We start from the raw sequence: 23,605 nt of genomic DNA on the forward strand, positions 1-23,605 counted from the left end.
TCAGGTGCTGGGATGCAACCTGCTCAAAGGCCTAAATATCAGTTTCATAGGCTAATGAGCACCAGCGGCCTGCTAGGTGCACAATTTCAGGGTTGACTTTCTTTGCCAGGTAAAAGGATGCTCCCCCAATCTGAAACAAGTGACCAAAGGCTGTGCCCCGTCCCTGATTGATGATGATGGAGTTGATGTGTTTGAGTGCGCACTACTTCACTATTGGGCATATAGCACCTGTGTGATCTCACCATGAAAATAGAGGGTCATCTGGTAGTGCTGGTACTACAGAGGCTAAGTTTTGCAGGACTTCAATTGGGTAGAGAGAACTCTGGGCAACAAGGAAAATTGATTGTGTTTCTCCTGGCCTAGCAGTTTTGACTGCATCAATGGTGAATCTAGGCATGTGTATGCCTTGCCATTGAGGTTGAATCCTGAAAATATATCCTTGCAGGTAAGGTACTTTGTGGGCTTGAAGTCCAATCTTGAGTTTATGGTTACCTCACCAAAACACATCATACCAAACAAGGCACAGCTCACCATTGCCCAGATGCATGCGTCAAAAGGATTAGATAGGGTTAATGTAACATTGAGTGCGTGCAACATATTAAGTGATACTGGAGGGCAAAGAGGTCAGTGCCGTGAGCTGAGAAGATTATCTAGGCCTCACAGGAGGGGTGGTGGCCAGCCTTGAGCTATATGCCATGCCCGAACTACAGCCAGGTATTTTCGAACAACAGTAATCGAGACTGGTTCAAAAGGAACAGATGCTGCCACTCCTGGGGAAATAAAGTCAGATGTTGAATCTGATGCGACCCATAGGGCAAAGGAGTGCAGAAGTTCAAATGAGGCTGGGAGTTGGTCAGGTTCAGGTATAAAATATGTCACAAAATAGGTGGAATTTGCGGTGAGGGCAAGGAATGATAGCTGCATGCTATGGGGGAAGAGTAGGAAGTGGGCTCTCAAGTGCTCCTCTGGATACGAGTGGAAAGTCGTCCCAAGGGGATTGCTATTGAGAAAGATTCCTCTAGTGAAAGATGAGGGGGATCTATAACCAGTGGTTTGGTCTCGAGGCCTGAGTGGAACACTGATGCAAATAATGCACCAGAAAGCGAAGAGCACTGACTAAAGGCGCCTAAACACGCTAATAAGGTGGAAAGTGCAGAAAAGCACACTTTAATGTTGAAGTGCACTTCGTGTGATCACAACAGAGTGCTTCAAGTAGAGGTGACAATCAATGGGAGAATCAGGACTCTGATAGATGTGGAAATAGACGCTTAAGGGTATCAAAGCGCCTATTGGAGGGAAACTGGTGTATTCAGATAGAAACTTGGGCTATACACTTGGATGGTAGTGGAATGGAAATAAGTGACAGAAAACAAACATGGTGATATGTAAGTATGCTAAGCGAGTTCCCAGGGCTCGGAACCGAGTAGGGAGTACTAAGGTAAGTGATGAGGTAAGTCAGGGTCCATAACAAAACATAATGGTAAGTACAAGCGCCTGCATGATGGAGTATGAGTTCTGATGAAGGGAAAACGCACCAATGGACCTTGGAAGACTAGGACAAGACATGTGGAGGATGGGCGATGGATCCTAAGGAAGTGCAACAAAGTGCACCATAACACATCCAAACATGCTGGTACACACCAAAGCGCACATTGTGCGGAAGTCAAGTTTGGAGCGCATTTGTAACAATTGTCAGCACATTGTGAAAAGGCGTGAATCATGCCTTTCTGCACCTGCTCAAACTCCAGTCTCTGCAGTGGATCCCTGCCCCATAGCTAGTGGTGTCACAAAGAGAGGCTCTGGTAGCAATAGCAGCAATGTGCTCGATGACTGGGTGTAAAATTGTGGCAGGTGAAGAGGTGTTTGGACCTCGCCAGAGGAACAAGCGCTCATCTGCTCAGCAGGATGGGCAGAGAGGTGACAGGTTGAGGCTGAGGCCTCAAGACACTGCTGAAGGCACTAACTATTGGGAGCCAGAAGAGGGGAGTGGGATGGAATAAGCAGATGCTACAATGATATTAATTTGTTGCTCAGGTGCTCCAGCAACAGGAAAGAGACTCTCTGGGCTGTGAGGGGGAAACCAGCAAGGAAGGAAGTGATGTCGCCATGGGAAAGGGCATCTGCAATGTTTTCCTGACTGGGAACATATTCTGTATGGATGCAGACATTGTTCTTGGCCTGCAGGGTGAAGATGTGCTTGAGTATGGCATTGGTGGCTTTGCTGTGTGATTGACCCTTGTTGGTAACTGCCACAATTCCTGCATTGTCTAAATGCACTAGGAAAAGTCTGTTATGAGGATCTTTGGAGTCCAGCAATCCTGTGGCTCATGAGGAAAGGTAGACACTAGTTGCAAGGAGAAGTAACTGACCAAGATTGTAAGGCCAAATGGAGTCCTAGATCCACTGCCACAGCTTCCACTCATCCAATGTCAAAACCACAGGATGGGCCAACACAAAAACCAGGAGCCCAGTGCCATGCGACCCAAAACTGGTCAATCACTACTCTGACACCAAAGGAGGTGCTGGCATTGCCCCACTGTCCAATGTCTGATGGGCATGTGGAACAAAGGGGGGTCTCATTCAGCAGCATGCACAGTAGTTTAGCCACCCAGGTGAGGTCATGTATCAAGCTTGGTGGGAGGGTCAACTGAGCCTGTAGCGAGTGAAAGACTGAGGCAAATGATGATAAGGCGCATAAGAAAGGGCAATTAATAGGGAAGATGTATGATATGTGAATCAATTTTCCATGTAGGCTGTTTGCATCATGCTCAGAGAACTTTGCACATGGTTCAAGCCAGGCCATCAACGCTTGTGCAGGCCTCTATAGTTGTGCAACTGACTTGAACTTTGACAAGCTTTTCTGCTGGAATCGCTACTGACTTCATATTGAGGTTCCAATTGAAGCCGATATAGCGCTAGATGAAAGTGAAGGTTTAGAGTTTCTCGAGACTCCAAGGGACACCACACAAGGCTATTAGTGCTATGAACTTGGCTTCTGACCAGGTCTGATGAGGGAGATGGATGATGAGAAAGTCGTCTACTCATTTGTGAATGAGATTGAAACCTGCCTGGCCATAGATGGCTATAAGCATGTCTGCAATGGAGCCAAAAACCCCAGCACTGGATGTTAAGCCAAACATCAGGGCCCTGTCAACATAGACAAGTCCTCGCCAAAATACACACAAAGAGTTCTGCTGGTTTGGTTGAACAGGGTAATGTGGTAAGCTGCTAAGATGTTGAATGTTGCTGCTGTGCAGCCATGAGGTAAGAATAGGATTAATTCGGCTGTGCTGTTGAATGAGCCCCAAACAGTGGGGAATTGTCTGCATTGATTCCGGTGTGGGAAATACAACAAGAAGAGAACTGTAAAGTACTCTTCAAATGTTGGGTCAAAATTACTATGCCTAGCTGCTATTTGACCCTAAAGGGTTTCTGTACTAGACTCAGAGCTTAAAGAGCAGAAATATCATCAAAACAAAGACTGTGATTCAGACTGGTACTGACAGTGGTGAAAGGAAGACATGATTCTGTAAGCAGTAAAAATGCGAACATAAACTAACAAAAGTGGGTAAGTAAAGGTAAGTAAAAAGGGGAAATATCAGCCCAGGGAAAACTATATTGTCACACTGGCATTGTCAGATATTATTGATGTATTGATTGAGAGGTATGACAAGTCTTGCACAAGACAGAACTTGTTCGAATGCGGTTTTGGTACTAGGCTAAGAGGTGATGACAGAATGGCCCAATTATCTGCTTGAGCTCATGTGGGTCGAATCCTTGAGAGTAGTGACCAGCGGCTTGCTCACTGATAATGTAGAAGTCAATGAAGGAAGAGTTCAATTGAGAAGAAGTGTGATTTTCGAAATATATGTGTAGCTTTGGAAGCATTATAGACACCGACATTGAAGCCATTATGAATTCCTACAAGTATGTGCATCCAGTCATCAAGAAGATTATATTTACACAGAAGATCCTCACAAAATCTGCAATTAAAGGAGTGACTATGATGCATGGGTCAGGCTCGGTGATGCAGTTGCCTGTGACATGTCCAGTTTCTGCACAGATGCTGCATTCATGAAAATTGGTGCAGTTGGAGTTAAGGAGCAGGAGGAAGAATGAGCCCAGTTAAAACAGAAGTGTTTTCCATTGGCTGCTGATAGTGCATGCTGGCTTTTAGCCGACAACGTGAGTGGCACAATGGATTGCCTGCGGACATTGATTTGGCACTGCAGTCTCCAGGTAGGTGTCCTGAGTGCCTGCATCTAAAGCAGTGAAGATGTGCTTTCTTATGAGGGGTTTGGACAAGGCCAGAAGAGTCTTTATATGGACTTGGAGGATGACCGCACTAGCACTGGAATGAGGTCTGGTTTTGCCATGGATAACCTGATCTGTATGACTGACAGGTGAGACGTCCCCACGCAACGAAGGTGGTCCGGAATTTTATGGTTCAACCGCATCGGTCAGCAACTCGACTCGAACGGTCACCGCTCTAATTCGTGGACTTCTCTCAAGAACTCTGTACACGGTCATAAGCTTCTTCAGTTGGCTGGGTAAAGACATATGTGCGATCTGAGGCGCGATATGTCATTGGCCAGGCGGTAATAATGGGGATCACGGGTGTGACTGATGGAATGCGAGTCACTGGCATGAGGCCTAGGCTTGGGCGATTCAGCTGCACAGCCTATAATTAATGCTGTGAATTAATCACGAGGATGTCACATATAAAACGTACCAACTCGAACTCCAGTCTACTCGACTCCGACTTGACCTGAACGTCCATTTTATCAAAACATATCGTGGTAAGTGACGAATTTGGACTTTGTTGAATGAAAGCTGAGACAGCGATGCACTCGGTAGTTGAAACCGAGGATCATGTCTTCACCCATCGTTGGGACGCATGAGGCATCAATGATAAAGCCCTGCCAGAAATTTGGAGGACACACCAATTTGCTCGAGGGCGTCATACATTTGCCGGGCAGACAACGAATGATGACTTGTTCAAGAGACGGCTCGCTGCGGGTATGGAACTTGAAGAGTGGGAAACAGATAGGAGAGGACTTACGGGACGGGGACAGCTCAGTGTGGACGATAGCGTTATCTCCTGACGGGAAGAAAGTGGTTAGCGGAAGTTCGGATGGTGTAGTCAGGTTGTGGGACATCGACAAAGGCAAAGTCATCACGAAATGGTCGGGACACACAGAAAATGTGAGGTCTGTCTGCTGGAGTCGAGATGGTCAGCGAGTGGTGAGCGGATCTGAAGATGGGACTGTGAGGGAGTGTGAAGTGGAGAAGGGAGTGACAATCCTAGGTCCAATCGAGACTGGGCACGAGCGTGTGCTAGCAGTCGTCTACTCGCCAGACATGACCATGTTTGCGACTGCTGGATACGACGGGCCAACTCCTGAAACCGAGCACCCAATCAAAATCTGGGATGCGAAGGCAGGCGAACTTGTCGCCACTCTCAAAGGACACACAAATTCAGTGATGTGCCTGGCTTGGACCCCAGATGGAAAAACGCTTATCTCCGGGTCAGCCGATCGCTTGATGAGGAAATGGAGTACTACAACTTGGAAGCAGATCGCTGTGCTTGATGGGCACACTTCCTATGTCTATGGCATTGCAATATCTCCGAATGGCCGCATCCTCGCAAGCACATCCTTCGACAAGACAGCACGATTATGGAGCCTTGACAACAGCCAGCCTATCAGTTCGCCCCTCAACCATGCAAATATCGTGACCATCGTCTCGTTTTCAGCAGATGGAAAGCTACTAGCCACTGGCTGCGATGACAAGAACGCGTACACTTGGGATGTTTCTGCGATATTAAAAGAAGCTGGCCTCGGCAACCTTCTTTTGGACAAGCCCAACGAGTCGCTACTGGCTGTACGTGAAACATTCATCAACAGTTTTTCATTGCACACAAGCTTATGCATTCTATTAGACCGATGCTACACGACGTCCTGTCCGTCAGCCAATCAAGGTCGTAAATCGGGTACCCCGAGGTTTTTTTCGACGATACACAACATCACGCTCACGTACGTCGTTATTTATGTCTCTTCCAGTTCTGTTTTCATCGTCCCGATATTCTCAGTCTTCTGCACCACACCCGGCTTCGCCCTCGATCATCACCATCGCATGGAAGCACCCTTCGTAGTCGTTTTTATCTTTATTCCGCACCATTCATCACGATGCCCATGATACGCCATCTCGACCCCACCCTTTCCACTGGGTTCGAAATCGTCTCTTTGCCAAACGAAGCGGCACAGATATCGAGCTGCACGAGCATCCCTCAGCAGCAGTCGATGTCCCATATGCCAAGGGAAAACGTGTATATTCCTATCTTTCTTTTTGAATACTAGACTCCTGATATCGTTTTCTCCCTCGAACTCTATCTCGCATCACGTAGAGAAACGCTTCAGCAAGAGAGAGGAGGCTAATCCTGAAAATTCCTACTGCAGGCAGCTTACGCCCTCATAATAGCACCGTCATGCAGCAATCCAGCGGTGCAGCTCACACCCAGCCGTCTTCGCAACCCCATGCTGCCGTCTCCACCTCCACCACACCTCCCGCCGTTGTTAATACGACTTCGAACACTAACCCTGATGCAACGATTAGACACGCTGGTCGTTGGGCTCGTTTCTGGCTCTTTATCTGTTGCACCTCTCCTGAGTATACCGACGGTCAGCATTAATCTTTACGACGATCTCTCTCTCGTCACAAGATGTTATCCTCATCCGTCGAGTACACAATGGAGGCATGCTGTCGTTTATTGCATACTTTATATCTAAGTACCAGGAGTCACACAGATTACTTCCGCGGCACCAACCGTTTCGTCCTTACACATGGTAGACGTCGACCAGACTTATTTCTAGACCACATTGCATGCATATTAAACGTGGCTTCGATCCACGACTTATCGTTCTTCATGTCATACATACCCTGCACTATAATTAGACCATAAGCGTCTTCATTATTCTTGAGCATCACATCCCTCAAACGCATTCACCCGCCGTGACGACTGACAATGACGTTAGTGTCGTTGGTTCGTATTATCCGTCCAGCGGCTCCCTGTCGAATCGCACATGTATTCGCATGGAGGTACACCTCAACAAGTTGGCTTTCCTGCAGAAATTCCAGTAATACTGGCGTGTTCTACAGTTATGGTGAAGCTGAAGGAACAGGACATCACATGGATAGCAAAGTGTATTACGCAAGATGTAAGGGACAGCGTACACGATTTCATATTGATCTTCTGAATGGCACTACCTATTCGTACAGTTTCACCTAATATCCATTCCGAGTCATTCAAATAGCATACGAATGTTGGCTGTTCAAGCATATCCCTTCTTCCAGGGACGATTGCGAATGCGGGCCCCCCCTTCGCGAACATCTTCCTGCACATCATCAACAAGCTCTTTTCGGCCGTTCATAGGCAGCGAAATGGCCTCCTGACTTGTGATGGGAACTCGATCACAACGTTGTTCAACCTGCGCAGCCACCTACGATCTTGTGTTAGCTCCGTGGCAGCAAAGCTGAACGATAGAACCGCACGCTGAGGGTAAAAGAAGGAGCTCTTGTGGGAATACGAAGCTCCCATAGGAATAGTAGGGTAACTAGTACGACCTAGATCGTAGAAATCGCCAGACACCTCAGGAGTAAAATGCGATGGGCAGCGCCGGGCCCAGCACGGGAGAACCAGTATATGGAGATCCACGTCAGAGCTGTTTCGAAGGTAGTGAGTAGTATATTAAGAAGTGGCACTGCTGCTACCTTCGTCATCAGTCCACTTGTAGTCATCGGTCCAGATGACCAGTTTTTTCGTAAAACCAACCAAGCAGAGCAACGGGGCTATCAGTAAACCGTAGGCGAGCGTCTGCGGGAAGGTGCTCTGCTCAACAAAGTAGCCGGATGATTTGTTGCGATACCACGCGGTGCGCTCAAGTCCTGCCTTTTCTTCCGCAGAAAAGGGGGTTAGCAAGTACGACAAGAAAGACAGGGGAGATTTCCAGGTCGGTGGATCGGCCCTAATCAAAGATGAGATGGATTGATGGCTGAGCAGTGAGCGAGAAAATGACATACATTGGAAAGTTGGTGTGCCACGCCTTGCAATGTTTTCCACCATACTTGGCGGCCATTCTCCGAGTGATCTAAGAGTATATTAAACATAAATCCCGTCTACTTGTGAAGCCTCACCCACGAGAAAACCCCAGTCGCCTCCTTGGGTCACTGCAAGACAAATGAGTAAATCTATTGTATGAGATGATGACAATAGCGATGTACCATACTCGTTGTACCCGAGAGCGATCATGAGTTTGTGAGTTACCTGAATTCACTTGTCAACATTTTAAGAGTTTAGGATGTGCGCTGAACCACCTCAGCATATTGATCAAGACCAAAGCCTGGTTTGTGTGCACCCTCAGAAAAGCCAAAACCGGGCAAGCTAAGCGCTACGACATGGAAGCTAGGATGCTCCGGGGACGACGCAGTCAAGAGGGACAACACTGGCCTGATTTCTAAGAAACTTCCAGGCCCTGACTAATGTCAGAAACATGTCGATGAGCGTGGATAAGACCTACATCCATGGCAAAACAACAGCGGAATGGCGTCAACAGTTTTGCTCTTCTTGTGAACATAGTGAATGTTCAGCGCGCCGAAACCATCCACATTAATATCGCGGGTAAACATCGGCAGTTCTTGGTTTAATTCCTTTTCATATTTGCGCCAGTCGTACCCGTTTCTCCACCTCTCCGCGAGCCGCTTCATATCCGATAGGGGCACGCCATGCTTCCAACCCGATGTCCTGAAGTTCATCCGGGAAAGTGGCGAGCTCAAGTTTAGCACGAAGGATACTAAGTTTTCTTGTCGGGGATGTCGATTAGAAAGGGAGTTTCAGATGACATGGTGGTCGAAGTGCAAGTGAGAGAGTTACGTGCGGGTGCATCCTTTGGTTTATACAAGGTGCGCTGCACAAAGAAGAGCTAACCTTCTGTTCCGTCCGGTGGGAAAAGTCTAATCAATACTTATCTCTTGTCTCGTCATTGATGTTATAGTTATGTCTTTGGTACTTCCATAAGACACCGTGCACCTTTCATGGTTTATTGGTATAATTCAGTCGGCACATATGAGATTAGGCGAGCAAGATTGTGACGGGAATTTTTTGTATATGATGTTTGGCGGAGTCACGATCGAGGCATTTGCATCGCACAGGATTTGAGTGAGAACAGGAAGTGGATTGCGTTTCGAAGTTCGAGCCAGGGAGATGGAGATCGATGTTGACTGGAAGTATCCTCGTCAACTTGAATGCCATCAATGTGTGAATGAGTGAAGGCAGAGTCTCCAATCGAGCTGATGCTATATCCCGGTGTTGCCCTCAAGAAAGACTATGTGGCATATGCAAATTCTTCTATAGTGATCAAAATGCCTGACAGATATGGCGAACATTACTATCTCATCTGCGCACAACTGGAGCTACTTGGCGTACTCCGAGTCCTAGGCCATTGAAAAGAAGTCCTCCAAAAGGGAGATTCAGGCAGTTGCGTACTAAGCGGCAGACTCCCCGAAGCTTTTGTCCAATGGCAATCCTCCGAGAATAGAAGTCTGAAAATGGACGACACCGAAGGACCGAGGGGGATAGCTGCCTCACTGAGGACCTGTTGATGGTGAGCGAAGCATCTGTGAATTCAAAGTTGCAGCGGTGTACGAAGTCCTATTGCCTGTTACGGACGCGAACGATCACGAGTTCGGAGTGGGCTGGGCTTCGACATCGATTATCCAGGCACTTTGATGTCGATCCTTGTTCTTGTCACCTTCGACAGGTTCGCGTGCGGAGCTTAATGCGGGGTCAAAGACTTGGCCCTGCGGTGAGTACGTGATTTTCACATCTTTGTCAAGTTCATGGCTTCTGGACCAGGCCCAGTTGTTATCAGCGAGTGAAAACGCTCCTCCAGTTCACAATAGCCCTAGTCAATAACGATTTTATTTCGTCATTTTATACCATCAAAGTTTCTTGCCAAAGCTTCCGAGATAAGATGCAAACAAGCGACAGACGTAGCAGAGCTTGAAATCAACTACGCGAGGTTCACCATCACAGTCTTTCAACTGTGCTCGGCGCAGAGTCGCAGACATCGTTGAACAACGTTCACACTACCATAGCAGACGTTATAACGTCTCTCAAAGCACTTGCATCATACTGGCTGATGCAAAGATACCGGATGACCATAGAGCGCCGCCCCTATGGCCAACAAAAGGCAGAATAATTCTCACATGATACTCAGGCTCGTATTGTTTCTACGATAATTGACACCACACGCACCGTGCTGATTCGGCGGTTTTTGTGGCTGATTACGACCAGCCCTCCCATCTCACAGCAAGTCTCATCACGGCCTAGACTTTTGCTGTATGGGCGTTAACAAAAAGATCCTAGACCAAGTTCACTGGCAGCTGATGAAACTTGATGAATATTCACACCTTCTCTACATAGGATACTATCTGGATGAGGGTAAAAACCAGAGCCCTCGCGAGGCAATCATAAGGCAAGAAGATACCGCACCTTCAATCTATTAGGTCATTCCAGCATCGATAGTCCCTTTTCGAGTTCTTCGTTCCAGCTGAAACCGGTATTATGTTGTTGCAGGTCTCCGATGGAATGACAATACAAGGTATTTTTTTGGTCAGTCGGGTACTCATTAATATATTGCGTAGGTCAAGTAATACTGTCTGGGTCAGTGTTCAACACATATCGCTCAATGACAACCCAGCCGAATGTGTTCTTGGTAAATTTTTACTCTGATCGAATTGGCTTCATGCTAACCCCAAAGCACAACAATGGTACAACAACATTACTCAGGGAAGCGCAGCATTGGCAATAGAAGTGGCGACAGCGTCATGGGCTACGGACCTGTGTTCCAGGTCGGCGTTCCATACGAAGTGAGCTCATCAATGCGCAGAACCTCTATTATGATTCGATCCAGATGGACTATCCCGCACGGTAGGTTAGACAACAACAACGGTTCTAGGAAACACCAAGTCGTTCTGTACATAAATCCGTGAACTCGAGTCCTTCGCAAACTTCCTAAATTCTTGTTCTAGGCATCAGAGGCAAACACAAAATGATAGATGATGCTGAAGGCTCGTGCCAACTAAGGAAGCCTCGCAAGGTGACAAATCCGACAACGACACGGCTGTTGATGAAGACAGTCGCGAGCAAATCATGCTGATTGAATAGCATACATGATTTCATACAGAAAGTCTGAATTACATTGCCCATGTCCACTTTCACCCAATATTCATTCCGATTCATTGTTGAACGTGAGAATCATATCCAGTTCTTCCGGGGACAATTCCAAACGCAGGACTCCCTTTCGCGAACATCTTCCGCACATCCCGAACAAGCTCTTCCGGCCGTTCAGTGGCAGCAAAATGGCCCCCTGTCTTGTGATGGGACTCGAAAACAACGTTGTTCGACTTGCGCAGCCACCTACATACTCATATTAGCTTCAATAAAGTTGATTGGTAGAGACGCACGCTGCGGGTTAAAACTATGAGCTCCTTTGGGAAAAAACGAAGCTCCCATAGGAATAGTGGGGTTTCGGCCCATATCCTCGGTATCGGCACGCAATTCAAAGTAAATGCGGAGGGAGGCAGCAGGGCCGGCACGGGAGAACCAGTACAATGAGATCCACGTCAGCACTATTTAGAACCGGTGAGCAATATTCGGGAAAGCAATATTGCTGCTACCTTCATCATCAGACCAGTAGTAATTGTCGGTCCAAAGGGACCAGTTTCTCATAGATCCAAGCAAGCAGGCCAACAGGGCTATCAGTGAGACTGTAACCGAGTGTCTGTGGTTGGGTGCTCTGTTGAGTGTAGTAGCCTTGTCCTTGGGTACGGAACCAACTTGGTGCGCTCGATGCCTGCCTTTCCTCTATAGACCACGGAGGTAGCAAGAAAGACAGAAAGACAATGGCGATTTCCGCTCGGTGGTTCAGGACTACATAGACGAGAATGAGTCGGAGTATGTGCTGAGCGAGAAAATGACATACATTGGAATGTTGGTGTGCCATGCCTTGAGGTGCCTCCCACCATACGTAGAAGCCATTTTCCTAGTGATCTGGGGATACATCAATGATAAGACATGTCAACTTGTAAAAAATCGCTCACGATGCCACCCCAGTCACCTCCCTGGGTAACTGTAAGAGAAATGAACAAATTCGTTGATCTATCGGAGGCTAAAAATATGTAACTTAGCGACGTACCATACTCGTTGTACCCAAGGGCGACCATGAGTTTGTGAGCTACCTAGGTACACCAGTCAACATGTAGAGAGCTTAGAACGTGTGATGAATGTTGATCTCCTCAGCATATTGATTGATACCAAAGCCTTGCTTGTGGGGAGCCTCCGAAAAGCCAAACCGGGCAAACTAAGCGCCACAACATGAAAGCTAGGGTGTTCAGCGGTCGATGCAGTCAGAAGGGGCAAAATCTTGATGACTTCAAAGAAGCTTCCAGGCCCTAGTTACGGTCAAAAGAAGTTGGTCTGCATGCATACGAATCGACCTACATCCGTGACAAAACAACAGCGGAATGGCGTCAACAGTTTCGCTCTTCTTGTGACATTAATGAATGTTCAGCGCGCCGAAACCATCACGTCAATATCGCGGGTAAACATTGGCAACTCTTCATTGATTGCCTTTTCATGTTGGCGCCAGTCGTACCCGTTTCTCCACTCTCTGTGAGCCTCTTTATATCTGCCAGAGGTGAGCCAAACTTCCACTGGGCATTCCTCCAGTTCATCCGAGGAAAGTAGCGAGTTGATGAAGCTTGGCGCGGAGGGCGGTCAGTTTCTCGTCGGGGACATTGATTTGGAAAGGAGTTTTCAGACGACATGATGGTCAAAGCACAAGTGAGAGATGGTCTGTACTGTGGTTCAATAGGAGGTACTGCATAAGGAAGCTTCCCACCGACCAATCCGAAATTGAAACTGGCAAGTCTCATTTTGGGTCTTTGACTGAGAATGAGTTGGCTCCGCCATTACATAATACATTGATCCTATCGCCGAGGTTGCAACGCATCGATATGTCTTTCGTGGTGCTCGCTGGCACTCGAAATCGACCTTCGAGTCTGTTCAACATTCAGGTTTCGGTAATCATTAAACAATTTAAATCGCTGTCGTACCAACCGTGGCCATTCGCCCTCAGTCGATTCAGACAGTATGATGTTTTCTTCTCTGGGCGGCCTTCTCCTTCATTTCAAAATTCTTCTGTCCTTCCCACTCGAGCCTCAAATTTGGATATTGACAATGAAATTTGAATACAGTTGACACAACTACCACACACAATGGATTTCCTTGTGGCTCCCAGGTTTTAGTGTTCCACGGCTTCAATCGTGTCGAACCCTTGCCGGCACTTTTCCATCGGGAGAAAAGTTCAGCGGAGTCGATGTGTCTGGAGTGAGCTTTGACGGGTTGGGTGGGTGATTCCCCAGTTCTCCCTGCTAGACAATGACCTGATCAGCGCTTGTTATCAATTGCCTATCTTGTGATGCCGCCGATCTGAATACCCAGTTGCTATGCTCCTTCATCTTCTTCAACACAACACCTATCTTCAAGTCCCACAGACAGTGTATGTTCTTCGATGCTGCAACCATCTGTCGTGTGTCGGGCAAAACTGTGATGGCACCATACGCCTTTTTCATGACTTTTGTATTCTCGTGAGGGGCGTGGTCACTGGTACTTGGACGAGTTTTGACATTTACTAGAGGTTGATGGCGTTGAGCACGATCGAGGTTGGACGTTGGAGGGATTGTGTGTATCTTTCTCTAAGCTGTAGAGGTGCGTGTACCCTGTCGTTTATGCTACTTTGCTGGCGTCAACTCATTTTCATAGATGCCCAGGACACGAGGCTGTTCGCTTCTACACACATCCATCACCATTGCAGCGAGAATCTACGTTGTTGTCAATACTCATCGTCCTCGACAGTATACCTTCTGCAGTGATACATGTGTCCTACTCTTGTCTCTACAGCTTCCAGAATGTATCTCACCGCATCCAATGCTTCCCGGCCCTCGAATCTGACTATCTATCCTGCATGAGTGCCATTGAATATCGTCGTTTTTCGTATCGAGCAGCTACTCCGGCACATCACCATGTCACTCCTTCGGACACATGCATATAGCTTACTTGTAAATATCACCTCTTCATCCCGTCGACTCCCAAGTTCTGTGTGTTCCTCATGCAGCCAAATTTAGATACTTGCATCTCACACCGCTACTAACTCTGCGGTAGGGGCGTTTCCACTTCCAAGGCGCATTTCATTCAACGTTCATGATCTTCTCCAAAGGTGTTCATAGCCTTGCTTCGAGCGCCCCGCTCATCTCATCCTCAACTTCGCGGACTCCCGGCTCAACTGGTTTCGGTTTTCCCATTCACCATTCCCCACCGAATCCATCTTCGTCGGAATAATGTGACACAAGTATCAGCGCAACATGGTCGTTAACCTCGATTACGGAGGGGCACTTCGCACCGCAGAGCCGGGACTCATTAAAAATCGCGCCTTCGTCACAATTGTTGGTATTGCACATGCTACCAATCTCGTGGAAGGTGCACGATGAATGTGTGGGTAAGCGCTCTCCTAGAACAGGTGAGTATCATTGTAGACCATCAGACTTTACGGAAAGGTAAGAGTTTTGATGCATATACGTGTGACGCGTGACGTTACTGAGACTTCTGTTTACTTTCAACTGTAGTAGTTCTGTCACCGCCAAAAAAACGCGACATCAAACTGTTGAAATCTTTCGCAAGCGACTTCGAATTCGAGCTATCGTGCACATACGACCAATCCCAATGCGTCTTCATATGGTGCATCGACTGACGCTTTTAATGGAGGTTTGGAGCCAGCACAAGTCGTTCCATCTGGTGAGGACACTGTACGCCTGCCTTGTCCCATCCTTCACCACTTATATTTTCTACGCGGAGAGAATCACCCTGTTGGTCTCGTCTCTCAATTACAGTCTGCTTTTCAAGTCAGTATGTGATAATATACAAGTTTGATCATCAAGGTACAAACGGAAATCGCTCGTAGATTTTTAGAAGACTCCATACAGTTACAGTACCTCTGGTGTTCTGATGTCCATCATGTTGCCAACAGAAGTCATGTCTTTAACTTGTGGGATGATATCATGATCAGACACGATCCTCTTCAATTCACTGCCGTGCTACCGTGCTAGCAAAAATGCACTCAAAGGCTGTCCAATGTGAACTATGAAATGTAATGCTCGCGAGTGAGAATCCGTGTCGAGCTTGACTACATGACTCTGGTTCTCGCTTGTCACGAAAATTTAAAAAGGTGTAATTCTGTGCATCAAGGCTTCAACATGTCCTGGGGTGACGAAGGGTCCAGGGGACACGCTTTCTGCGAGGATAGCGCTCCTGGCAGCTATATTGACAACCACGAAACAACGAGTCAGTTTGAAACTTGATCGAAGACAGGACGGCTTCCTCGCATATTGGAAAAAAAAATCGCTACAGAAGAGGGAAAGTTATCGAGCAACAGGAAGAGTTTCAAGATGACCTCATGACTGATGCGAGGTGGGACGACGACGACCAAAGAAAAATCTGCAGCAGTTAACTTCAACAGCCCGGACTTCATCGTCATGCAAGAGTGGGTCTCCGACTGCCTGATTGGTCTTGAGGTCCCAGATGCGAACCGAGTAGTCCATTGATGTGCTAACAAGATGGCTTTCATCAGGGGAAAGACAGAGGGAGGGTGACGGAATTGGCATGACCCTCAAAAGCAACGAGCTCCTTCCCATCAATCGACCGCCACTTTCGGATGGTGCAATCGACTGACGCGGAGAAAATGTGTGTGCCATTCTTGGACCAACACAACGACGTCACCCAGCTGTCGTGGCCCTTGATCGCCATAAGTAGCTCGCAGTCCTTTGACCACACGCAGATCACCTTGTCCTCCCCGCCGCTCGCGAATTTGTCCCCTTGTGGAGAGTATCTGACAGCCGAAACGCTCCTTGGCCAGTCTCTATGGGTGGTGTTATTTGTCGGCCAGTATCCGGGTTCCAGCGTCGTATGGTGCCGTCTTCCGATCCACTTGCTCTATCTCCTGGGCATTGTGAGACCAATCAATGCACGTCACTGGAACGCTATGCCCTTCCCATGGGTCACCGACCACGCTGCCTTTCCTTATGTTCCACAGCCGTAGCCTGCCATCTGAGCTTCCGCTCACGACCATTGAATCATCTGGAGAGATTGCTATTGAGGCTACCTCTACCCCGTCACTATTTCAAGGCATCCCCACTGGCTCTACGTCTGTTGTCCACTGACGAATTGAACCATCGCGTGACGCGCTCGATATATTGCAACTGGTGCCCAAACAGGCTCGGCTCCAAATGACTTTGGAATGACCCTCGATGACACACTCCGGGTACCAAGTTCCCTGGTGGACGTTCAGGGCGTTGGTTTCTTCCACGATGTGGTCCTGGTATTGTGATTGACGAAGTATGACCGACCGAGTGATGAGATGTGCCATTCGCATCCGGGAACGAGTTGCTGGGTATCGTCCATATTTCACCATGAGTTACTTGGTGCTAGTGGCACATTCTTCGCTCACCTAGTCGCACTCCTGGTAAAGGTCGGTTGCATGAAACCATTACGAGTGTGTCATCTTGATAGTAAATTTCATCATCCAGCATCCTACCCTGCCACCATTGAGGAGGAAGCGCTTCATTCCCGCCTGCTTCTTGTTGAGCTAGTCAGTAGGCATCAAAATGCAGTTACTCACCTTCCCAAAGTGCATCCTGGCGATATTGTGCACCATAGCATGGCGGATCCTTCTCCCTCGTCCGACAAGGTGTGCTAACCACCAGCGAGTTCAACATCACTCCTCGTTCTCCATCTCTCCGCTGTGCTGATGTACTTGACTCGGCCATGACGCTGGCGAAGAAAGTTTTTAATTACCGTTGTCTTTGTAGACGCGTTGACAGAGCCCAGTAGTATGGAAATTGAATTGTCGAGGGCGAGGAGAGAAGGCGGAAGTGATGAAGAGACTGCTAGATAAGTAGTTAGTTGTGCATGCTGTATTTGCAGGCGCGCTTTTCCACCGCGTGTCGACGGCAGTGCTTCGGACGTCGGGGGCAGTTCTATCGATTGCTGTACATTACGCCAAATTCTTCGGCGAGCGTCAAGATAGTACGAAGCTGGCTGTGAAATTTGAATAGCACACCGGTCAATTGTAAAATAACCGATTGCATTTCATTTTCAGCACGTCATGTCGACACAAAGGCACTTATAATTACACACTCCCGTCCTCGGTCAAGACTAGTCGACGAGTTCAAGCTAAACATGCCAAGCGGGTATGGTCTACCTGACGATGTGGCTGGTTGTGCAATGTGCAGGCCAGACGACAGTGGCTAACCGTAGTGTCATGAACTGCGAATCAGTCCCATATGTACCAGCTCGCGCAGCTGTACAAAGTGCGCGAACACGGGAAGAATCTGATGTTAGCGGTGGTCTTCGACGAGAGTGCATGTAACAGTAGTGTCCTGTCATCGCTTGATGATAGACTGTACGGCTCGTATCGATGACAGTTTGTATGCATAATCTCGCGCATATATGAGCCCACGCGTATAGCTGCGCGTGGCCATACTTGCGCGTGACAACCTGTAGAGTTAATCATCTTACAGTGGTCAAGGGAAGTCGTGTAATCGAGTGTACCGAGAGGTTAATCGCTAACCAATGATGCTGGCAGGAACAAAAAGTTCTTCTCGCTCAGGCCGAAATTATGATATTACCGCAGCCATAAGCCAATGATTTATTGTATTCATGTGGTCACCTATCAGTACAAGATCAATGCGAGAGGAGATAAATGGGACGAGAAATTGAATCAGCCGCAACATGGCAAAGCACAGTACTCCTGAAACCAGGTGTCTACAGCAAGGCGAACATGTGGATTCAGGGATGGTATCCTGTAGGAGATGCAATTCAACGCTTACTCACCTTCCTTCGCAAACCTCCTATTGTTCCAGGCATCAGAGGCAAACACAAAATGATAGATGATACTGACGGCTCGTGCCAGCTAAGGAAGCCTCGCAAGGTTGACAAATCCGACAACGACACGGCTGTTGATGAAGACAGTCGCGAGCAAATCATGCTGATTGAATAGCATACATGATTTCATACAGAAATTCTGAATTACATTGCCCATGTCCACTTTCACCCAATTCATTCCGATTCATTGTTGAACGTGAGCATCATATCCAGTTCTTCCGGGGACAATTGCAAACGCAGGACTCCCTTTCGCGAACATCTTCCGCACATCCCGAACAAGCTCTTCCGGCCGTTCAGTGGCAGCAAAATGGCCTCCTGTCTTGTGATGGGACTCGAAAACAACGTTGTTCGACTTGCGCAGCCACCTACACACACATATTAGCTTCAATAAAGTTGATTGGTAGAGACGCACGCTGCGGGTAAAACTATGAGCTCCTTTGGGAAAAAACGAAGCTCCCATAGGAATAGTGGGGTTTCGACCTAGATCCTCGCAATCGCCACGCAATTCAAAGTAAATGCGGAGGGAGGCAGCAGGGCCGGCGCGGGAGAACCAGTACAACGAGATCCACGTCAGCACTATTCAAAACAGGTGAGCAATATTCGAAAAAAACAATGTTGCTGCTACCTTCATCATCAGACCAGTAGTAATTGTCGGTCCAAAGGACCAGTTTCTCATAGATCCAAGCAAGCAGGCCAACAGGGCTATCAGTGAGACTGTAACCGAGTGTCTGTGGTTGGGTGCTCTGTTGAGCGGAGTAGCCTTGTCCTTTGGTGCGGAACCACTTGGTGCGCTCGATGCCTGCCTTTTCCTCTATAGACCACGGAGTTAGCAAGAAAGACAAGAAAGACAAGGGCGATTTCCAGCTCGGTGGTTCAGGACTACATAGACGAGGATGAGTCGAGGCATGTGCTGAGCGAGAAAATGACATACATTGGAAAGTTGGTGTGCCATGCCTTGAGGTGCCTCCCACCATACGTAGAAGCCATTTTCCTAGTGATCTGGGGATACATCAATGATAAGACATGTCAACTTGTAAAATATCGCTCACGATGCCACCCCAGTCACCTCCCTGGGTAACTGTAAGAGAAATGAACAAATCGTTGATCTATCGGAGGCTATAATATGTAACTTAGCGACGTACCATATTCGTTATACCCAAGAGCGACCATGAGTTTGTGAGCTACCTGGGTACACCAGTCAACATGTAGAAGCTTAGAACGTGTGATGAATGTTGATCACCTCAGCATATTGATTGATACCAAAGCCTTGTTTGTGGGGAGCCTCCGAAAAGCCAAAACCGGGCAAACTAAGCGCCACAACATGAAAGCTAGGGTGTTCAGCGGTCGATGCAGTCAGGAGGGGCAAAATCCTGATGACTTCAAAGAAGCTTCCAGGCCCTAGTTACGGTCAAAGAAGTTGGTCTGCATGCATACTATGATACGAATCGACCTACATCCGTGGCAAAACAACAGCGGAATGGCGTCAACAGTTTCGCTCTTCTTGTGAACATAATGAAGTTCAGCGCGCCGAAACCATCCACGTCAATATCGCGGGTAAACATTGGCAACTCTTCATTGATTGCCTTTTCATGTTGGCGCCAGTCGTACCCGTTTCTCCACCTCTCTGTGAGCCGCTTGATATCTGCCAGAGGTGAGCCAAACTTCCACTGGGCATTCTCCAGTTCATCCGGGAAAGTAGCGAGTTGAAGCTTGGCGCGGAGGGCGGTCAGTTTCTCGTCGGGGACATTGATTGGAAAGGAGTTTCAGACGACATGATGGTCAAAGCACAAGTGAGAGATGGTACGTACTGTGGTTCAATAGGAGGTACTGCATAAGGAAGCTTCCCACCGGATCAATCCGAAATAGAGCTGGCAAGTCTCATTTTGGGTCTTTGACTGAGAATGAGTTGGCTCCGCCATTACATAATTACATTGATCCTATCGCCGAGGTTGCAACGCATCGATATGTCTTTCGTGATGCTTGCCGGCACTCCAAATCGACCTTCGAGTCTGTTACATATATACTCACAAGAAATACTGACATTGGCCTCCGAGAACCATGAAGCAGTGTTCAACATTCAGGTTTCGGATCGTTGTCGTACCACCATTCGCCCTCAGTTGATTCAGACAGTACGATGTTTTCTTACTGGTATTCTGTGGGCGGCCATTAATATTAATCACCTTCTCACGTCAGCATGACTGAGCAGGGGCGACCCAATAAATGCGTCCCTGGCAGTACTTCCTAGAGAAAGCAAGCTGTAGAGCTGCGCGGGAAGCATGGATAGATTTGACTCACCGTGTGTGCGCTTCTTCGAACCTCGCTATTAATATTGTCGGTTGTGTACATTGCCGTAAGGAGCCAGGACTTGCTTGCAAAGTTAAACACGGTTTGATAGAGTCATACGGTTGCATATTGGACATATCCTAAGTACCCTAGAATTGCTAATGACTACAGCAGAATTTCAGCATATATTGACCTATTTATCCGTCTCTTTCTGAACCTCCTCAGTCATCATGTTCGTCAGTATTCTAGCCAGTGCTCCCGCAATTTCGCTCGCCTTTTCCCTATCGCACTCCCGCAGCTTGCGCACGATGTTCGAGTTAAACTTGTCGGGGTGGAATCTAAGTATCTCTACCTTCAGTCGGTCCTTGCGCGACTTGGTCTCCATCCCTGGGCGGAGGGGGTGGAAGATGAATTCCTCCACGCTGCGGCGGGATATATCATCGGGGGATGCGCAGCCTTGCTGAAAGGTGGGCCACGGCATCTCGAAGAGCATGACTGAAGTCAACTTCTGGCTCAGCCTGAGCTCTTGCCACTTTGCGTCGTAGAGCTGGAAAAAAGCGACGAGATCCGCTTGAGCTTTGTTGCGACTAAGTTCTTCTTGGCGCTGCCTCTCTTGCCGTCGAGCTTCTTCACGAAGGCGCTGCTCTGCTTGCTCACGGGCGCGACGTTCAGCTTCCTCCTGGGCTTTACGGAAAGCCTCTCGTTTGGCCTGGAGCTCGCGCTCGCGCTGCTCACGAAGACGCGTCAGTTCTTCTGCACGACGCCTAGCTTCTTCTTGTCTGCGCCTGGCTCCTCTTGTCTACGCTTCTCCTCCTCTTGCCGCTGACGTTCCTCCTCCAAACGGCGCAGCTCCTCCAAACGGCGGGATTCTTCCTCTTCCTTCTGCCTCCGTGGCTTCTCCTCCAATCGGAGGGCAGCTTGGCGGTCGCGCTCCGCGTGCTCCAACTCACGCCGCGGACCCAACGCTTCAGCGCGTGCGACGACCTCTCTGGCATCTCCAAGCGTGTGACTGCGTAGCTGATCGAGGCGGAGGGTCCTCGAGCTGCTTGAGGAAAATACGATCTTCGGCGGTCATACCACCGGCTTGCATAGTCTTGAGAGCGACATTTTCGAGGTTGTTGAGAGCCGACGCTGCTTTTTCGCGCCTGAGCTTTGCTGGGTTGCAGAACCGGGGGCCTTTGCGACGGAGTCCTGGACGAGTGACTGTGAGATGGTAAGTGAAGCGCTTGTGCCAGTGTTTGCGACGCGGGTGGATGATTTGACTGGGGGAAGCCTTGGGCGCGCTCTTCTTGAAGACCTTTGGAACAGTAGCCTTCGCGGGTGGACGACCTACACGGGCGGTGTTGGCTGAGGCGGGCTGGAAGATGTGCGGAAGGCCCTGTGTAGGAGGTGCGTTGCAGTCAAAGAACGCAGGTGCACCTGACTCGCGGGCAGGGCTGTTTGAAGGGGAGTCGACGCGCGGTGAAGGATGACGCGAAAAAATGGAGGGACGAAAGTAAGGCTTCTTCGAGGGGTTCAACATCCTGAATCCAGCAGGTGTTTGCGGGAAGAAGGGGATATGACGGTATGGCGACTTAGGGAACATATTTCTTGAAGGTGGTTGGGCGTGGACAAAGTGTCTTGAGTGTTGTGTTGTGATCTTGGAACATCGCGCTCGTATGGGAGTGCGACCTTTAACGGCTTCAGCTGTGGACATTATTGTCCACAAGTCATGCTAAAGTTGTGTGGATCAATGGATTTCCTGAGGAGTTTCGGACTCCGCAACGAGGTAGTGGAGATGATAACATATTCTACTTCTCCGATAAGTAATGTGGACGACCGATTTCGATTATCAATGGTAGCCAGAGGAAAAACTGACAAGTTACTTGTGGCCACTGTATAAAGTTCGCACCCCTTGGAAGCTCATTGACATTTTCCCTCCTTGATAACAGTGGGTATGCCACAGCTGGCCATGCCAGCCTCAGGCGTCAGCAGTCAGTCTCGCGGTCAGCAATGTGTACCAGCTCGCGCAGCTGTACAAAGTGCGCGAACACGGGAAGAATCTGATGTTAGTGGTGGTCTTCAATGAGAATGCATGTAACAGTAGTGTCCTGTCATCGCTTGATGATAGGCCCTACGGCTCGTATCGATGACAGTTTGTATGCATAATCTCGCGCATATATGAGCCCACGTGTAGAGCTGCGCGTCCGTATGGTGGCCATACTTGCGCGCGACAACCTGTAGACTGAATCAACTTACAGTGGTCAGGGGAAGTCGTGTAATCGAGTGTACCGAGAGGGTAATTGCTAACCAATGATGCTGGCAGGAACAAAAAGTTGCTTCTCGCTCAGGCTAAAATTATGATATCACCGCAGCCATAAGCCAATGATTTATTGTATTCGTGTGGTCACCTATCAGTACAAGATCAATGCGAGAAGAGATAGATGGGACGAGAAATTGAATCAGCCGCAACATGGCAAAGCACAGTACTCCTGAAACCAGGTGTCTACAGCAAGGCCAACTTGTGGATTCAGGGATGGTATCCTGTAGGAGATACAACTCAACGCCTACTCACCTTAGCGCGTGTAAGTGACCTTGTCAACGCTCCTGCCAACCGAGACACCGAAAAAGATTCAATGGCGGCTACCCCTCACAAAGTAGCGTCCCAAGCGCCCACTCAAAAGGAAATGCATCATCTCGAACTGACGCTCAAGGGTCATGAGAAATCGGTGAACGAGATAACTTTCATTTGTTGTACCCGTCTCCTCGTCACTGGCTCGACAAGAGTCTTCGGGTGTGGGATCTGGACGCGGGGAAACAAGTGGGCAGCGGAGCAGTTGAAACGTAGCTCGAATCCTAGTATAACAATGTACACAACCGACAATAGCGAGGTTCGAAGAAGCACACACACGTGAGTCATATTCAAATTCATCCATGCATTTCCGCCATTCGTACCTGTGAGTAGCTGCGGGGCTGTAGGGGATGGTACCAATAGGGAAGCTCACAGAAGGCCAGGGCAATGGTAGAAACAAAGTAGAAAGTTGACTTGTTACCCGGGGGTGCTTCCCACATAGATTCATACAAAGTTCAACACAATCACGTGACAGACAAGCACACCGCTTAGTATAAGTTTAAAGTTATATTGATCCAACATCGCGACTTACTTATTTCTTTATCGATTTTCGATGATAAAACTTTGTGGGCCCAGCTCGCGCGTGATTTCCTTATAATTTTGATCCCCGCTTTCTTGCAACGCGGCAGGAGAACTTACCTTTTTGAATATGTGAC

General features: G+C 48.3%; 8 protein-coding genes across 8 annotated transcripts; 2 read left to right on the top strand and 6 right to left on the bottom strand.

The window, feature by feature from the left end:
• Window positions 1-453: 453 nt before the first annotated feature.
• DFJ58DRAFT_638633 (uncharacterized protein) lies at window positions 454-624 on the bottom strand (the record flags this gene model as incomplete). Its single annotated transcript, XM_041381316.1, has 1 exon — window positions 454-624. A coding segment is annotated over one exon (171 nt), but the record flags the coding sequence as incomplete, so codon positions are not given.
• Window positions 625-6,487: 5,863 nt separating this feature from the next.
• DFJ58DRAFT_796008 (uncharacterized protein) lies at window positions 6,488-6,945 on the top strand (the record flags this gene model as incomplete). The annotated part of the gene is given in 3 exon segments (XM_041390559.1): window positions 6,488-6,503; window positions 6,616-6,723; window positions 6,743-6,945. 3 exon segments carry the CDS (start codon window positions 6,488-6,490, stop codon window positions 6,847-6,849), a joined length of 231 nt encoding a protein of 76 aa, XP_041242229.1. The 3' UTR covers window positions 6,850-6,945.
• A 459-nt stretch (window positions 6,946-7,404) lies between these two features.
• DFJ58DRAFT_796010 (Alpha/Beta hydrolase protein) lies at window positions 7,405-8,690 on the bottom strand (the record flags this gene model as incomplete). Its single annotated transcript, XM_041390560.1, has 10 exons — window positions 8,577-8,690; window positions 8,374-8,531; window positions 8,281-8,323; window positions 8,198-8,226; window positions 8,080-8,147; window positions 7,771-8,024; window positions 7,647-7,721; window positions 7,552-7,623; window positions 7,488-7,506; window positions 7,405-7,465 (listed from the first exon to the last, which is right to left on the bottom strand). The coding sequence occupies exons 1-10, from the start codon at window positions 8,683-8,685 to the stop codon at window positions 7,405-7,407; spliced, it is 888 nt and encodes a 295-aa protein (XP_041242230.1). The 5' UTR covers window positions 8,686-8,690.
• A 2,605-nt stretch (window positions 8,691-11,295) lies between these two features.
• DFJ58DRAFT_729804 (alpha/beta-hydrolase) lies at window positions 11,296-12,282 on the bottom strand (the record flags this gene model as incomplete). The annotated part of the gene is made up of 7 exons (XM_041385797.1): window positions 11,296-11,426; window positions 11,485-11,688; window positions 11,737-11,840; window positions 11,897-11,989; window positions 12,042-12,109; window positions 12,160-12,188; window positions 12,255-12,282. 7 exons carry the CDS (start codon window positions 12,280-12,282, stop codon window positions 11,296-11,298), a joined length of 657 nt encoding a protein of 218 aa, XP_041242231.1.
• Window positions 12,283-15,244: 2,962 nt separating this feature from the next.
• On the top strand, window positions 15,245-15,715 carry DFJ58DRAFT_796031 (uncharacterized protein). The gene is given in 2 exon segments (XM_041390561.1): window positions 15,245-15,322; window positions 15,342-15,715. The coding sequence occupies 2 exon segments, from the start codon at window positions 15,304-15,306 to the stop codon at window positions 15,563-15,565; spliced, it is 243 nt and encodes an 80-aa protein (XP_041242232.1). The 5' UTR covers window positions 15,245-15,303; the 3' UTR covers window positions 15,566-15,715.
• A 2,524-nt stretch (window positions 15,716-18,239) lies between these two features.
• DFJ58DRAFT_842865 (Alpha/Beta hydrolase protein) lies at window positions 18,240-20,115 on the bottom strand (the record flags this gene model as incomplete). The annotated part of the gene is given in 10 exon segments (XM_041392884.1): window positions 18,240-18,420; window positions 18,505-18,631; window positions 18,681-18,934; window positions 18,987-19,054; window positions 19,105-19,133; window positions 19,198-19,240; window positions 19,296-19,453; window positions 19,506-19,788; window positions 19,986-20,064; window positions 20,084-20,115. 10 exon segments carry the CDS (start codon window positions 20,113-20,115, stop codon window positions 18,240-18,242), a joined length of 1,254 nt encoding a protein of 417 aa, XP_041242233.1.
• A 416-nt stretch (window positions 20,116-20,531) lies between these two features.
• Window positions 20,532-20,954, bottom strand: DFJ58DRAFT_662749 (uncharacterized protein; the record flags this gene model as incomplete). The annotated part of the gene is made up of 1 exon (XM_041382320.1): window positions 20,532-20,954. A coding segment is annotated over one exon (423 nt), but the record flags the coding sequence as incomplete, so codon positions are not given.
• Window positions 20,955-21,068: 114 nt separating this feature from the next.
• DFJ58DRAFT_464922 (uncharacterized protein) lies at window positions 21,069-22,228 on the bottom strand. The gene has a single exon (XM_041380513.1). It carries the CDS (start codon window positions 22,032-22,034, stop codon window positions 21,306-21,308), a length of 729 nt encoding a protein of 242 aa, XP_041242235.1. The 5' UTR covers window positions 22,035-22,228; the 3' UTR covers window positions 21,069-21,305.
• Window positions 22,229-23,605: the final 1,377 nt, after the last annotated feature.

The sequence above is a fragment of the Suillus subalutaceus genome (genome assembly GCF_016647625.1).
Source record: "Suillus subalutaceus strain FC151 chromosome Unknown DFJ58scaffold_78, whole genome shotgun sequence".
NCBI classification, from domain to species: Eukaryota; Fungi; Basidiomycota; class Agaricomycetes; order Boletales; family Suillaceae; genus Suillus; species Suillus subalutaceus.